This window comes from Sapajus apella, unplaced genomic scaffold (assembly GCF_009761245.1).
Source record: "Sapajus apella isolate SASKATOON/1434 unplaced genomic scaffold, GSC_monkey_1.0 scaffold1, whole genome shotgun sequence".
In the NCBI taxonomy this organism is placed as follows: domain Eukaryota; kingdom Metazoa; phylum Chordata; class Mammalia; order Primates; family Cebidae; genus Sapajus; species Sapajus apella.
The window spans coordinates 12,140,676-12,157,503 of record NW_022436941.1 but is presented as its reverse complement, the minus strand read 5'-3'; the positions used below and the strand labels follow the sequence as shown (position 1 = coordinate 12,157,503).

The 16,828-nt window shown below is 36.6% G+C and overlaps 1 protein-coding gene across 3 annotated transcripts in view; it reads right to left on the bottom strand.

Annotated features, from left to right (window-relative positions):
- Window positions 1-16,828, bottom strand: part of FBN2 (fibrillin 2) — a 263,141-nt gene that overhangs the window by 238,880 nt on the left and 7,433 nt on the right. Inside the window, exons 3-5 of one of the 3 annotated variants that reach the window (XM_032262277.1) lie at window positions 16,077-16,175; window positions 13,020-13,115; window positions 5,506-5,601 (exon numbers count right to left, since the gene is read on the bottom strand). In XM_032262277.1, the coding sequence (XP_032118168.1) occupies window positions 5,506-5,601; window positions 13,020-13,115; window positions 16,077-16,175 (291 nt within the window). Of the gene's footprint in view, window positions 1-5,505; window positions 5,602-9,272; window positions 11,083-13,019; window positions 13,116-16,076; window positions 16,176-16,828 lie in introns of those variants that run through there. The other 2 variants (XM_032262432.1, XM_032262361.1) reach the window with 2 other exon arrangements.

Here is a 16,828-nt window from a genome sequence, read left to right as displayed (position 1 = left end):
AAGTTAAGTTCCCACAGATCTTTTGGTATTTCTCTGATGCCCATTTAAGGTTAAGTTTAACTTAGAGAGTGCAAGGTTATAAAATGTTCTTCTTAACGGCCTCACAAGTGCAGAAATGTGTGTGTGTGTGCGTGCCTGAGGGTACATGTGGGTCTGACATCTGCAGTTGGTAACATTCTCCTTCTGCTCATTGTAATTTTCATTCTACTAAATCTTCAGAGTGCAAGAAAAATGGAGACATTTTATATCTGCAAAATAAATATCAGCTTAGTGATTAGGGTAATTGGTAACAAATTATGGAGTTTAAATAATGTTAGTATAAGATTTAATCATGATATATCACAGGAATTAGTCAGATACTGTTTTCCCACTGTAGTGAGCTCTGTTTTTTTTTCTTTCTACATTCATTTGAATGAAAGAAAGACTTTTGTATTTTGCCCTGTATTAGGGAGCATTTCAGAGTTCTCCTGATATTTGTTCCTCACTCCTATGATGGTATTTACTGTGTCATATTGCATCCTCGTGTGTAAAGTAGATGACTAACTTTTCAATAATTTGTTTCTCATTAAGAAGAAATATATATTGTTTTTCTTTATAACTCAAGGTCCAAGTACTTAGCCTAGTACTTCAAGAGTACTCAACAAATATTGGAAGAATAAATGTTAAATATTTATTTAGAAAATTAGTTATACTCTTTATATTCTAATTTGTGGTTAAAAAGGTAAAAGGAAGTAAACACCACAAAGCACTTATATCTTATTCTTGTATCTTCCTTTTCCTTTTGTGTTATTACAAAGTACAGTGCAACTATAACAATCTATAACATATTTAATAACACAAAAGGAAAAGCAAGATATAAGGACATTTCATGTTACAGAAGAGTAAATTCTAGTAAGAATGGAAATATCGCATTTTTTGTAAACACTACATACATGTGCAGTAGCAAAATGATTCAAGTTATATTCTCCAAGATGTGAATGGTAATTAATCCTAAGTGTAGGAATTATGAATAATTGCATTCTCATATTTTGTCTCGTTTTATTTCTGAATTGTTTTATAATAAAAATTATGTTTTAAAGCAGAAAAATTACAATGGAACTTATTTTCTAAGAACTATTGTGTATTCATTTCTTGAAAGTATCAAATTCACTGTGTACAGAATTCTACATAATACCAGCTTTCTCTCTACCATATTCCCTATATTCCTGGTTACACTATTAATTTGCTATGTTACTTGAATGTTCATAGACTGTACAACCACCCTGTATACTTTATAATTCATTCCAAGTCCAATGGATTAGCAAGTATATCAGTTATTTCTAAACGAACTTGTGTCTGGGTCTACATTAATTCCAGAATTCAGGAAAACCCAAGTTTATCCATATTTAAACCTACTTTTGGAAGATTTGGGCAAGGTCTAAGTAGATTTAATGGCTATTACAGTTACTTTGCTTCTCAAAGTGTGGGGGAGTAAATAAAAATATATACAATAATTGAAGAGTTCAGAATTAGACACCAAGTTGACAGCATGCACACCTGAGTGGCAGATTATGGTTGACATTTTAAATAAGTTGTCATCATCATCTTCCCACTGAATTGGACAATATGGGATCTTACACATCTGCTAAATGTCCTGGTTGGACAGAAGCAGTACAATGCAGAGTTCCAGCAAGCAGGACTCCGATGATGAAATATGAACCAGGACTCTGGTTCATGATGGGGTGAGTGAGTGAGAGCCCTGCACCAGAGATATCCAAGCAGAGACTGAGTGACTCCTTCTTTAGACCTGAGTTCATGCATTAGGTCTTATAACCTAATGCATGAAGATTTGACAAAAGGTACTCTAAACGAAAATCAATCTATTTTCATTTCACATAAAGGCTTGAAAGTTTATAGATTTTATGAACTCTAACATTTGCAACTTGATTTCAGCTTTTTTTAATTGAAGATGCAGATTAACAAAAGGCATTTTTCTTGAAAGTGTTGATAATTAAAAAGTAATTTTCGAGTCCCTTTTTCCTTTAAGATGTACTAAGAAAATGTACATTTTAAAGGAAAGTTACTAAGCACCAGATTATTTGAAATTTTATATAATCTGCACACTATTTTAAGGAAGTTATGTTTACATGATAAAAACCATTTGTAGTAGTAATTTATGAATAACTTAAAAGGGTCTAGGATATATTTCTAACAGATGGGCCTTATATAAACTTCAAGGAAAATTCCATTACAAAAGAAGTTTTCAAAAATCCTTTAAGAAATTGAAAGAGGGACTCTAGGCAGGTCACATTTGTGATCAAGTAATCACCTATTTGGTTCAGAAATCCCTTAGGTAAATTATTTCTTGTCTACACACCCTCTCCAAGTGTCTACTGATAAAACATAAGGTACCTTTTAAGTGTTAGAGAAAAAAAAAACATCAAGTTTTAACATATAAAGCTAACTCCATTTCTGTTTAATCTCAAGTGTATATTAAGTGAGATATTTATCTTTTTTTCAAATTACATTTGTTTGGAAAAAGATACATAAAGAATTGAGAGCCTTCATATGCTGAAGCCACAAATATGTTGCCTGCATTTTGCAATCAGCCTGGGGCCACAAGACCTCTTTTTTTGATGCTAAGTATAAAAGGTAATTGTACATATTAGCAAGTGTGAAAAGAGACTCCAAAGAGGTTCAGCTTACCCAGCACCCAGACTCAAGTTAAATACCATAATCATGCCAGTCACTGGGTACCACTCAGTCTCTGGGTCCGGAAGCCAGTCTGCCAAAAACCCAGATAGCTGGAAAAGCAGCCGTGTTTTATCATATGACTGATCCCAAGAAGCCAATTTAATGGAAAATTATGTGTTCTACATTAAGGAGGAAAAAATATCTGATTTTACAAAGGTCGTTTTTTCTTTTTTAAGATAACAAAGAACATATATTTTAAAATTCAGTAATTTAAAAATATATACATAAACTTTAAATGCTAACAGGGCACATGAGCTTATCACTAACCTCAATGTAAGTGAGTTACTCTTTTTGCATCTACACAGACACAGTGTTTCTTGAAAAAAATTATGAACTTCATTCTTAGTATAATGAGTTGCTATACATGTATAAATTCGACTTAAAACTTCTCTTTAAAATATTAAAGTTCACGGTTGCTATCTAAGAGTGGAACTTGCTGACTCCTTTGGAAGAAATGAAGCTTTAGAACTCTCATCTGAAGGACAGTAAGTAAAAATACTTTTAAGAAAAAAAACCAATGTTTTAAAAAATATCTCTAAGGCTAATCCATTAACGAATTAATCTTACAATTTTTTCTGAAAGCATGCTACTGTACATGTAAAATGTATTTAAGTCTTTATTGGATTCTCAGAAATTTAGTAAGGACTAACAAATCTAATGAATGAATAACTGCTAAAGAATAATGATGTAATTCCTGGAAGCCTCTGAGTTGAAACTACTCACCCAATTTCTTTGGCAATTACAAATTGACTTCAAAATCTATGTCAGGATAAAAAAGCTGCAAAGTTTACATGACTTCCAGAAAAATGAAGGTCAACTCTACCAATTATGATTATGTTTGAAAATTTAAATTTATTCTACTTTCTATGGTGTTCAAATAAATTTAGTGTTATCTAGGAAATGTGTGTTATTCTATTCTAAATAACTTATCTTTTTATGCTAACATTTCATAATTAATTTTTCTTCCCCAAATAAAAGCATCTGCTAAAGACATTTAAATTCATCCCAAGTGTAACATTAAACTCTATCATTTGTGGAAGGTACTTCGGTCCCAAGAAATCTCAATTACATTAAGAATAATGAAAATATCTTGATGTAGATATACATTCAAATGTATGTTAAAAAATGCAAATATTTTACTTTTCAAACTTCACCATATAATTGTAATTTCCCGGTTTCTTCTCAAGATTAAACTTGAAAAGCAAGATGAAGTTTTGTCAGGGTAATGAGTCTAATTTTTAAAATATAAGGCTTATTCACGACTCAAAGCCTGTATACATATACAAACCTTGACCCCTATTTATCTGTAATATTTCACTGACATAACTTCATATACTCTAGTTTCATGATAAAGAAAGTGCTATACAACTTGATGCCACAACAAGCTCTAGAAAAATACACGGAGGCTGTAAATAACAATGAATTATTATGTAATATTACTTTTAGCTCGAGCTTATTTTTATTGTTATGGCTCAGTGCTAGTTATTTATCACATTTTATAAAGTTTAACTTCTTTGATATGTCATGAAACTGTTTACCATCAGGACATTATTTTAGGTAGCTTACACACAGCACACACACTCTTTCGCTCCTTTCTACCTGTGACCTGGGAGACCAGGAGTCAGGCTTCCGTGGGCCTAGAGGGAACCAGCAAACTTGAGCCACTGCCCTCTCCCCACTGCACCGCCCTGCACTGCAATTCAGCTCAACCTAAAGGATCACACTCTCGAGAATCCTTGAAACATAAATGTTCCCACGATCCATAATGAGGGATCAATGCCAGAGATTTTCAGCAGTCGATAGGTCATGAGTTTAACTGCTATTCGAATCATAGTAAGTTGGTTTCAAATTGGCTTGACTGACCATTTACACGAATAAGTTGGGCAGTGCAGGATGCCTACCCAGCATCCATTCCTCCACCCCTTTTCTCTTACCCAAAGGAAGCTCTACTGGCTTCTGACACCCAATCATCCCTTCCATGTGACTCTGGGGAAGGGAAGCTTAAATCAACTGCTGCAAGGACAGGCCCTAGTAAGTCTACGTCAAACATATTACCACCAACAACCCCCACTTTGCCATGAATTATTTTAAAAACTCAAGCTTAAGCCAGGCAGCATACAAAATGTCTCTGGAGGCTACTGCTGGCCTGCAGTTGGAGGAGATGTTTTCTGTCTCAAGAGATGAACAGGAAACATGTTTCCTTAGTGACTGCTGACAACCGTCTTACAAGAGCAAAGAACTTCAGGGTAGGACAAAAAGTGAAACATAAAGGAGGGCAGCGTCAAGAGAAACAGAGTAACAGGGTAAAAGCCTTGATCACATTCTACCTGAGGCCCACTAGCTCGGGGCTTTTTGTTGTGGCATGCTACACATTTCCTTATTGCCGAGGACAATTAATGTCAGATTTTGTGGGTGTTGCAGCCAAGAATATCCTGACACTATTTCATTTTTAACAGAAGCAGTACTCTCGACAGTGCCTCCGAATTTGAATTAAGCACATTATTAGAATTTGCCATCAGTCACTCACTCAAAATAACCTTCGAGCCACAGCCCCAGCACTGGCCGCCCAAACTGAGTTCTCTGGTAGAAAAAGTTGAGACGCTTCTGCCACTATCGTTATGTCTCAAAATCTGACCATTCAACTTAGAGGCATAAGAGTAAAAATGTAATTTCATTAGATGAATTTCATTAAATAACAAAAACCTTAAAAAATATACATTTTTACAATAAAGTAGAATTTTTCAGAAAGTGAGTTCTCATTTCTCTTCTTACCTCGTTCACACTGTGGACCAGTGAATCCATAAACACAAGCACAGCGGTTGGGTCCAATACAACGTCCGCCATTCTGACATCCATTTTCACAGACAGCTGCATACAAAAACAGCAAGAAGCTCATTATATAGCCAGTCTCCAAGCACAATATAGTAGTGCAGTGATGCTGCCAATAAACGATCTTATGTTAAATTACAGTAAATCACATTAAACTGCAACTTGTGTAAATTACACAGGTTAAAGTTCACATCTTACATTTAAGTAAATATATTTAAGTATATTCAGGCAAAACCTTACACACTTCATGTAAATCACACTGTCAAGCAAGCATTTGGTAAAACTACCTTTTTTTTTTTTTTTAATCAGAATCATATTCGCTGGCTCTCATGCTCATTTAGTGAGAATACAACTACTCAATCCTCAATTTCCGTTCTACTAACCCTATAATCTATATTTTCACTGGTAAGGAATGAATAAAATATGGAGAAATGAAAGAAAAAAGAGGCTGATTCAGGGAGCACTGAGAAGGAGCAGGAGGAGAAAATTTAACATGAAAAAATAAAAATAGTATAGCAATACAGGGAAAAAGCAAAAACCAGAGAAGAAAAGGAAGTCAAGCAGGGAAAAAGGTAAAGCTGGAAGGGCAAAACAAAGAAAAGGGGGGAAAATACCATCAACATTAGCTATAAAATGCTAACAGGAGTAACCAATGTGTAGAGACTATTTGCAGGTCATGAAGGAAAAAAAAAGGGAAAAAACTGTGTATGCACAATATGCTCCTTCATATAAAATTAACTCACAGTCCAAACGTTTTCAAAGTCATGCTGACAAACACACAGCACACGCTCTCTTTTGCTCCTTTAGCCTTGTGACCTGGGAGACCAGGACTCAGGGTTCCATGAGCCCAGAGGGAACCAGTAAATTTGAACGACTCATCTCTCCCCACTGCACTGCCCTACTCTGTAACTCAGCTCAGCCTAAAAGATCACACACTCTAGAATCCTTGGAACCTAAGTATTCTCATGATCCATAATAAAGACAGCTGAATCCAAGAATCATGTCTTCTCCAGGAGAAAATACTGATACTAAGAGCATGTCTCCCAGCCTACCCCGCTATTGAAACATCTGTCCTCACAGATGAATTAGAGGATTATATTCCATGACCTGTGTCCAAAAATGGAGTTGAACGACACTAATTATTCAAATTACTCAAATCCAAGGGAAGTGGGGAGCAAAACACTTCAAGTGAGATACATATCAAAAATGGGAAACTCAGGAAGTATGCTGATATTTGAGAGCACAGCAATGCTGCTATTTCCTTATCAGGTATGTTCACCTGGATAGATTGCCTATCATCTCCAGAACGCATTGAGTGATTTCTGTTTTGTTGATGATGGTCACAAGACTAAAACACACTTGGAAATAAAAGATTTTCTTGACCTTAAAGCTTCACTGTGCCGATGGACTTAAAGGCACTTGTTTATAGTTAACTTCGATTAAAGGCATGATTCTGTGTGCCTCTGCACAAGTACAGCTACCTAGGCACCACACCTTTCTGCTTCTTTACCTGTCTCCAGCTGAGTCCTACATAGCACTTCTGACTCATCATTGCCTTGAAATATTGGCAGACTTGAAATATGAGTAAACATGAAAGAGAAAGGAAAAGGAATAAAGGCCCCGAGGAGCATGAAAAAAATAAAGTTGAATGGGAAGGTGGAAAAAAAACAAAACCCATCAGAGCGTTCTGTGAAGTAATTCCATAGAAACAATTGCCAGGATTTGAAGACATGCATGTGTATGCTCATTGCAGCACTATTCACAATAGCAAAGATACGGACTCAACCCAAACGTCCATCAACGATAGACTGGATAAAGAAAATGTGATACATATACGCCATGGAATACTATGCAGCCATAAAAAGGAACAAGATCATGTCCTTTGCAGGGACGTGGATGGAAGTGGAAGCCATTATCCTCAGCTAACTAATGCAGGAACAGAAAACCAAACACTGCATGTTCTCACTTATAAGTGGGAGCTGAACAATGAGAACACATGGACACAGGGAGGGGAATGACACACACAGGGGCCTGTATGCAGAGGGAGAGCTTCAGGATAAATAGCATGCAGGGCTTAATACATAGGTGATGGGTTGATAGGTGCAGCAAACCACCATGGCACATGTTTACCTATGGAACAAGGCTGCATGTCCTGCATATGTATCCCAGATATTAAAATACAATTAAACTTTTAAAAAAGAAAAATAAAAAAAAATCAATTGCTAAAAAGATGCACTGCAAAATATTAAGTCCAAATTGATGTGATTAAAATGTGTGAAATTTTCTTTAAATCCTATTGAGCTGTAGGAAATTTAAATTACAGTCACTTTTCCAGATGTGTTCTCTCATCACAATGCCAGCCTTTAAAAAAGACACAGATGGGGAAAAGCCATCCACACTGGCTGTGACATTCAGGACACAACCTTGGGTAAATGAAGGAAGGGCTTCTACCAGGGTTTTCCAAAACAGAGTTTCCAAATCCCAGGTAGAACAAGGCTGGATGAACCTTGGGCTTCTAGAAAGAGCTGGCCCATTACAAATTAAACCTAATGTAATCTGTATAGGTTAGATTGTATAGATCAATGCCTCCCTTCTCACTAAAGTTTTTTGGAGGTTTGCAAATTATAGTTATTGTTTATAAAAAATATTTATGTTAACTTGTAATATGGGTTTCTTGTAACTTTTAATGAATCAATAAAGGAACATTTTCAATTTCTCAACTTTAATTTCTAATATTACAAATATTGATAGATGGAACCCATATAAACAAAAGGCATTTGAGGCCCTCAATAATTTTTTGAAATGTAAAGGGATCCTATGAACAAAAAGATCAAGGGCCACTGATACAATCATTTGCTTGTATTCCTGTCTCTCATGTGAGAATGGGTTCCCCCAGGATAAGACCAGATCAGTTTGCCTTTGAATCCCTGTCACCTACTGTAGTATCGGATATATTGCATCAACTCAACAAAATCCCGCACGTCAAAATTTCACAGCCTTTTTTCAAGTACTTCGCAAGGCAGAACGGTACAGTGAACAGATAATGAGTTATGCTGTCCCCAGCATGCACTCACCACACCATCTCTCTGATTCTTAGCTTCCTGGCCTGCAAAGAGACTTAACAGTTCCTCCCCTACAGACACTTGAGGACTAACTAAAATAGCATGTAAGACAAAGTGCACAGTGGCTGCATGCTTTATTCTACATTCTTAATTGCCTTCCTCTTTTAAATACAGAACATTTGTACGAAAAAAAAAAAAAGATGTCTGCAGCACCCAAAGTTTACATTAAAGAGTGATAGCAAAAGAAGAGAAGCAGGAAATACAGATAAGAGTAGAAGCAAAAACCAAAAATGGTGAATTTCCTTTTTTCAAATGAATTATGATGAAAGGTATTTTACAAAATAACGTTTTTTTGGTAACAAAACAGAATGGCATCAGCAATTTACATTTCAACTGCAGTCAGAAAAAAATCTGAAAATGCCTGAATTTCCACCACAGAAGGAATGCTGACGACCCAGGAAGAAAACTATGTTTACACCTAGCATGACAGTGAAAGGCAGGAGAGCAAAAGACTTACTCCCCTTACCCTGCTTTATTCTTCTCCTAAAGCTTCTCACTACCTAAATGTGTATTAGGTATTTATCTTTTTAGTACTAACTGTAGTTTCTACCAGAATATGAGCTCTGTGTGGCCAGGGTATCATCTCACCTGTTCACAGTAGTTAATCAATCAACATCACTGAATGCAATGAATGAAATGGAAGAATGCTAAGAAGCGCTGCCTATGTTTCCAGGAAAGCAGCTAAGCAGTCTCAATGTTTTATAATGTTCATTTTAGGAATCATCCTATTTCTAAGACTTTTCTGGATTGATAAATTGAAAAATGTTCTATTTGCTTCTTTGTTCTCAGTACTGTAACACTCTTTCTATAAAAGATGACCTGGAAAGCATCTTCCTTACATAATTCCTTGAGCTGACATCTGTTAGTTATCATACTTTTACCTTCTTATTTGCTGACAAATAAATTTTGTTTGTTACACATTTTGCTTCCCATGTTCTCCTGCCCCTGAGATAAACATTAGACAAGGAAGACGTCACCCCATGAGAAACATAGAGAACAAATGTTCAGTATCTGCTGATTTTCTGACCCAGTGACTTTGCCTTTCCTCTGACTGGAAAATGTGGTAACATCAATATGGTTTGACACAGGGGTGGAAGAACATCAAAGCATTTTAGAAGGGGAAAGTGCTTTCCATCCCTGCCTTCCCATTCCTGTGAGAAGCACAAGAGACACACCCATTACAGCGTGTTCTGTACAACCCTCCGGAAAATACATATATACACACGTATGCCCAAGGAAGGGACAGCAGCTTAATTCAGACGGAAGACAGCTAATTTCAGGACAGATTTGAGCAAATACTCTGAAAGATCAATTGAGGCAAGTCAAGGCTCTCTCTGTTGTGACTCTAATTTTCATTTTTCCCTCTACAGAGTAAAAGGATGTGTTTCAAGAAAGACAGAGGTGTCTCTTCATTGGTCATGGAACTTTCTAAAACAGAGTTAGTCAGATCTCCTAACACTTTACTGAGGCCTAAAAATATATATAGATCTATCTTTTTATGAATATTGTGTTCATGATAGACTTCTGTCTTTCTTTACTGGTTATAAATAGAAGTCTATTGTATAAAATGTGGAAAATACCTGAATGTACAAAGAAAATATAGAAAAAGTATCATCCGTGGAACAAGAAACTCTGCTGCATTTATCTGTCTCAAAGTTATCCAGTTATTTCCTGCTCTGCCCCGGCCAACTTTAGCCTAAAGAAGTTATTACATTGGCCCCTCCTATTCTTGCTAGAAAACAGACCCCAACGTACTGTATTCTCTTAAATACCCTCACCCTCCATTTCCAAAACTTCAGTCTTCTCCTCTTGTCATACCTGAGAACCACCCACACAAGGAATCTGCACATTACACCCCAAAGGCCAGATCTGGCCACTGCTTATTTTTGTATTTCCCATGAGATAAGAGGAATTTTGACACTTTTAATTAGTTCAAAGGTCAAAGAAATAATACTTGGTCACAAGTGAAAATTGTGTGAAATTCAAATTCCAGTGTCTATAAAGCGTAGACACTGAAACACACCCTAGCTCTGTCATTTACATATGATCTAGGATCACTTTTGCACTACGATGACAGAGTTGAATATTTGCAGTGGAGAAAGTAAGGTCTAAAATATATACTATCTGGCCTTTACAAAAAAAATTGGCCTACCCCTGACCTTAACAGAATATTTTTCTTTAAATGGATATACCTATTTCACATAAAATTATTTTAAAAGAAAACTTTATAGCACTTATAAATAGAAAGCTATAATCACCTTAACTAGAAGGCAACCTTGGAAATTACTGCAACAACTATAATGAGATACAACTTCACACTCATTAGCATGATTATTATTATGCAAAAAAGACAGAAAATAACCAGGGTTGGCAAGGATGTAAAGTGAAACCCTTGTGCACTGCTGGTGGGAAGATAAGACAGTGCCGCCTCTATGGAAAACAGTATGGCAGCACTTCACAAAATTAAAGATAGAATTACCATATAATCCGGCAATTCCACTTCTTGATATACACCCAAAAGAACTGAAAGCAAGGGCCCAAACAGATATTTCAGCATTATTCACAATAGCCAAAAGGTGAAAGCAACTCAAATATCCATCAACAGATGACTGGATACACAAAATATGGTATATTCATGTAATGAAATATTATTTAGCCTTTAAAATGAAGGAAATTCTGACACATGCTAAAACATGGATGAACCTTGAGGGCAGTATGCTAAGTATAATAAGCCCGTCAACAAAGGACAAATACTTCACGCTTACACTTATATGAAATACCTAAAGTAATCAGATTCATAGAGACAGAAAGTAAATGATGTTTACGGGCATAGCGGGAGAGGGAAATGGGGGTTATTGTTTAATGGGTACAGAGTTTCAATTTTCCAAGATGAAAAGAATTCTGGAGATGGATGGTGATGATGGTAACACAACAGTGTGAATGTATTTAATGCCACTGAACTGTATACTTAAAAGTGGTTAAAATGGTAAATTTTGTTATGTGTATTTTACAATTTAAAAAATGGTTTAATTGCAACAAAAATAAAATAATGTTAACTGAAAACAAGCTAGATCTTATTTTACACGCAAGACTTGGTTTTTCTATGTTTAAAAAAGAAATCAGCAATTCTTTTTTTTTTTTTTTTTTTTTTTTTTGAGACAGAGTTTTGCTCTTGTTACCCAGGCTGGAGTGCAATGGCGCAATCTCGGCTCACCGCAACCTCCGCCTCCTGGGTTCAGGCAATTCTCCTGCCTCAGTCTCCTGAGTAGCTGGGATTACAGGCACGTGCCACCATGCCCAACTAATTTTTTGTAGTTTTAGTAGAGACGGGGTTTCACCATGTTGACCAGGATGGTCTCGATCTCTTGACCTCGTGATCCACCCGCCTTGGCCTCCCAAAGTGCTGGGATTACAGGCTTGAGCCACTGCGCCCGGCCCGAAATCAGCAATTCTTAAGGAAGCCTTGAAGATTAGCATGGAAACTATAGTCTAAATCAGGTAAAAATGCAAATAAAGTGAAAACAGACTTACTGTTTGTGATTCAATTTCATAAATCACACTTCTTTAATGTCATATCAGGTAACATTACTTACCCCTTCTTAAAATATGTTAATTCCCATAAATGTCCCACAATTTAGAGAATACTACCCAAAAATGTTCCCCAGTGATGTGTCACAATCCAGAAACTACAATTCTTATACTCTTGTAAAAGGTTATTTCTTGATTCATACAGGGCATTCTCCAGTGAGGGTACCAGCTTTGCTGGGTTACAGCTCCCTGTTTCACAATAACATCTGACTTTTAAAAATCATTTCATCACCCTGTATTTTAGTATTAAATATATTTGAGCAAACGGTTATTTACCAGATTGGCTCTTCTGGGTTAATTCTGAGAAGTTTTAAATAATCATATATATAAAGAGGGACCTGGGGAGGGAAGGTAGAGAAGTAAAAATGAAAGAAAGAGATAGATCACAGAAAACTTGTTCATTATTTTTTTCAGGAAAGTATACATGCTTTATGGAGCTGGATAAAGGAAAACAAATAAATCACAGAAAATATGTGAGATGTGCCACATTTGCTAAAGCACTGGTTACCAGTTGTTGGCTAGTTACAATTCAAGAACATCGCTACTCTAAAGCACAAAATTCTGAAAGAATTAGAAAAATCCTTCAGGACAAAAATTAGAAATTCAGTTTTAAGGTATAGTTTAGTGCATAAAATTGTTTTTTCAAAGGATCAAAGGATTTATGAGACCTTAAATTATAACTTAATATGAACTATCCACCAAATAAAATGATTTCTAATAAATGAAGTTGATTCCAATGTCCCTTACGTTGTCCACAATAAGTTCCAATATATCCTTTCTGGCATTGGCAGTGGTCATCAGCACAGGTCCCCCCATTCATGCATCTCACACTGCACTGCTGAACTGCAAAGAGCAATAACAAAAAACATAAAAACATCAGTCACCAAAATCATAGTGTGTGACAGGTTATAAAACTGTAAACTCAACATCCAATTCAATCACCATTATATCTTACAGAAGGAAATATTATGACCCAAACATATTTTTATTTATTATTTCTTTATAAGTACATATACAGGCATATTTGTGATAACATGTTATTCAGCATGCATTTAAAACATATTACACTTTCAATGTTGAAAAAAATAAACAAAAGGTGACTAGAAGCATAGTTTCTGGCAAGCAGGAGGCACTTTTTGCATTCAGAATGCAGGAGCTGAGTGCCTGCCATTCCAGCTCACTGCAGTGCTGTCCTAATGAACTTGATGGCGATCCTCACAGAGCTTGAATTCCGGTAGGGAATCATGGAAAACACAGGTAAACAAATACCACAAAGTAATTAAAGACTACGATTAACTGTCTGAAGTAAACTGTTGTGAAGGAGACTAACCTGAAGCCAAGAAGGAGCTTAGACACCGACACCACACAAGGCCACTCTGAGGCGACATTTGCCCTGAGGTGTGAAGGATGAGAATGAGCCAGGTATTAAAAGTACCAAGAAGGAACTTCAGAAAGAGAAGTACCAGCAAATCAAAAGACCTTAGGATGATAAAGGGTTTCTTCTGAAGAACGGAGAGTTTCCTGTGGTTAAAAAGAGGCAGACAGGGAAGAGATCTTGCAGACCTTGGCAGAGGCCAGTCAGCTAACACAGGGCCTCCTCGGCCACCGAAAGGTTTTCATTGTAGCTCATATGCAACAGGGAGTTATTGAAAGGATTTAAGTGAGAGAGTGAAGTGATATAATCTAAGTTTTAAAAAGATTACTCTAACTGCTCTGCAGAGAATGGATGTGAAGAGGGCAAGAGTCTGGGAGAAAGATGAGGACAATCTGCACCACATGGTAGCAGTGCAGAGGGAAAGGAAAAGATAAATCTAAGATAAATGTTTGCCAGTAAAGCCTACAGGACTTGTTTAAAGAGTTGATGTAGAGAAAGAGAAGCTGCAGTTACTTAAGCACCAGGTGGATGGCAGGGCCATTTGCCAAGGCAGGAGGAACTGTGGTTCAAGTAGCCTGTGGTCAGGAATAAATCCAGGGTTTCATTTTGGACATGCTCCTAAGTTTCAGTTGCTTGCTATTCCTTGAGCAGAAATGTCAAATGGGAAAGGGAACATATGAGTGTAGAGGTCAGTGGAGGGATCTCCAATGTACATACATATTACGAGTTATCAACATACTGGTAGTCGAAAACATGTATGTTAATGAGTTCACCCAGGGAGGGCAGAACTCAGGAATACCAAACCTTGAATGGGAGACTGAAGAAGATACAGAAAAGAGACTAAACACTAATAATCAAAAAAAGGAGCACTGAGGGCCACTGGCATTATAAAAGTCAAAGGTGTTTCAAAGAAAAACGAAAAAGAGCATTTCGAGAAGATAGTGATTAATAGTGCCAAACGCTTTAGTGAGGTCAAACAGGATGATGATTGGAGGGTTAGAAAAGTTACTGATGAAATGGAAGTATGAATCGCTGGAACCCGGGAGGCGGAGATTGCAGTGAGCCGAGATCGTGCCTGGGCGACAGAGTGAGACTCCATCTCAAGAGAAAAAAAAAACCTAAATGGAAGTATTACCCAAGGTCAAATGAATGCACAGATTCCTTGCTAAATTGCATACCACAAACGAAGAGTGGGCCAGTGAATTTCCCAGCTCCCAGGCAGAAGAATTAAGAAATTGAATCTTAAAATTCCTCCAGGATTGGATTTTTTGCCAAAGGCAAGTATGAGAGAACTAAGAAGAACGGGCAACAGTATCTTGCAGGCAATCAGACAAGAGAGGGGTTCAGGTAAGTTGGGGATGAAACGTTCTCGATAAAATAGTCAAGAAATCTTGATGAATTTGAATGGAGGGCTTTAAAAAGCTGGGGAAATGGCAGATTCAAAGAAAATGAAATTAAGAGTTTTCATCAGGAGTTTCATCAGAAGACAATGGTATTTGTTGTTATGAATCTTGAATCTTATTCCTGAGTCAGACATTCTCTATATTACCTTCATTTAGGGAAAATTTGAAGAAAGATATATAAAAAATAATGACTTCACACTAGTTGAGTCAGGATTTAAAGCATTTATTGAATTATTGGACAGTTAAAGAAATAATCTTGCTTCTGCTTTGTTATAATGTTATCTTAAATACTAGCCTAAAAGATGAATCTTGGATCTTAAGGACCCAAAAAATTCTAATTGGGTCATGAATTACACAATCACAGTTCACAGTTATAGTTATCTTACAGAGTTGCTGGCAGCTAACACATGTGAAGAAAAATAGGTCCGTATTTGTAAAGTATCTGGTCAATACTCAGTAAACATATGCTGTCTTTGGAGTTCTCTTCTCCTTCCCCCTTAGATAACCCACAAAACAGGAGTTAAGCAAATGCAATAAATATAGCCTAGTGTTTGAGACTGCACACCTAGGCATCAGAATGCCTGGATTGAAGTCTGTGTTTCCTTGCATCAGTTAATTAAATCATATGTTCTTTACTTTCCTACTCTGTAAAATGGGGTATTAACAGTATCTCACAATGTTGATGTATGCATTAATTAAAGTAATAACACTTAAAACTCCCTGGCACATAGTAAAAACCTAGTTAAATCATAGCTATTATTCACCAAGAGTTACCTCTCCACTGAATTTTCCTTTCTGAATAGACATATGGCTCCTGGACCAGAATTAAAGCATTTTTCTCATTGAAAACCATAGCCCACTTAAGGCAACAACTAAGTCACCAAAGATTTTTACTCTAAAGTTTAATGCACACATAATTTGTGAGGAAAATAATCACGGATTTATATTCTTTTTGAGAAGGACATTTAGCATTTACTCCAAAGCTTAAGGAAAATGCAGTAAAAAGTCCACAAATAAGAAACATACTTGATTTTGATCCACAGGTTGGTGATATTTGCCCACTGGAACAAGTACACATGTTAGGACGGGAACAAAATCCATCTCCACAACTATTTCTACAAATTGCTGCAGAAAGCACAATAGGAAAAATGAATGACTATATAATAAACCATCGTTTACAAAACAAGAAAGCCATATTTAAAAATAAAAAGCCTGAAAAACTAAGATAAAATCTGTAATGTAAATACCTAACTTCAGATACACAATAAAATTATCCATTGTAGACTTGGAAATAAGTCTCACAAGTATCCTTAGGATAATGTGTAAACAAATGAAGCTGTTTCAAATTGTATAATCTCCACATTGTTTTCTATAGTGGCTGTAAAAGTAGAACTACAAGTTGATCCAGCAATCCACTACTGGATATCTACCCAGAGGAAAAGAAGTCATTATTCGAAAAGATACTTGCACATGCACGTTTATAGCAGCACAAATAACAAGTGAAAAATTGTGGAGGCTGGGTGTGGTGGCTCATGCCTGTAATCCCAACACTTTGGGAGGCTGAGGTAGGCGCATCACGAGGTCAGGAGATCGAGACCATCCTGGCCAACATGGTAAAACCCTGTATCTACTAAAAATACAAAAATTAGCTAGTGGCGCATGCCTGTAATCCCAGCTACTTGGGCAGCTGAGGCAGGAGAATCGCTTAAACCAGGGAGTCAGAGGTTGCAGTGAGCCAAGATCGCGGCACTGCACCACTCCAGCCTGGGCGACAGAGT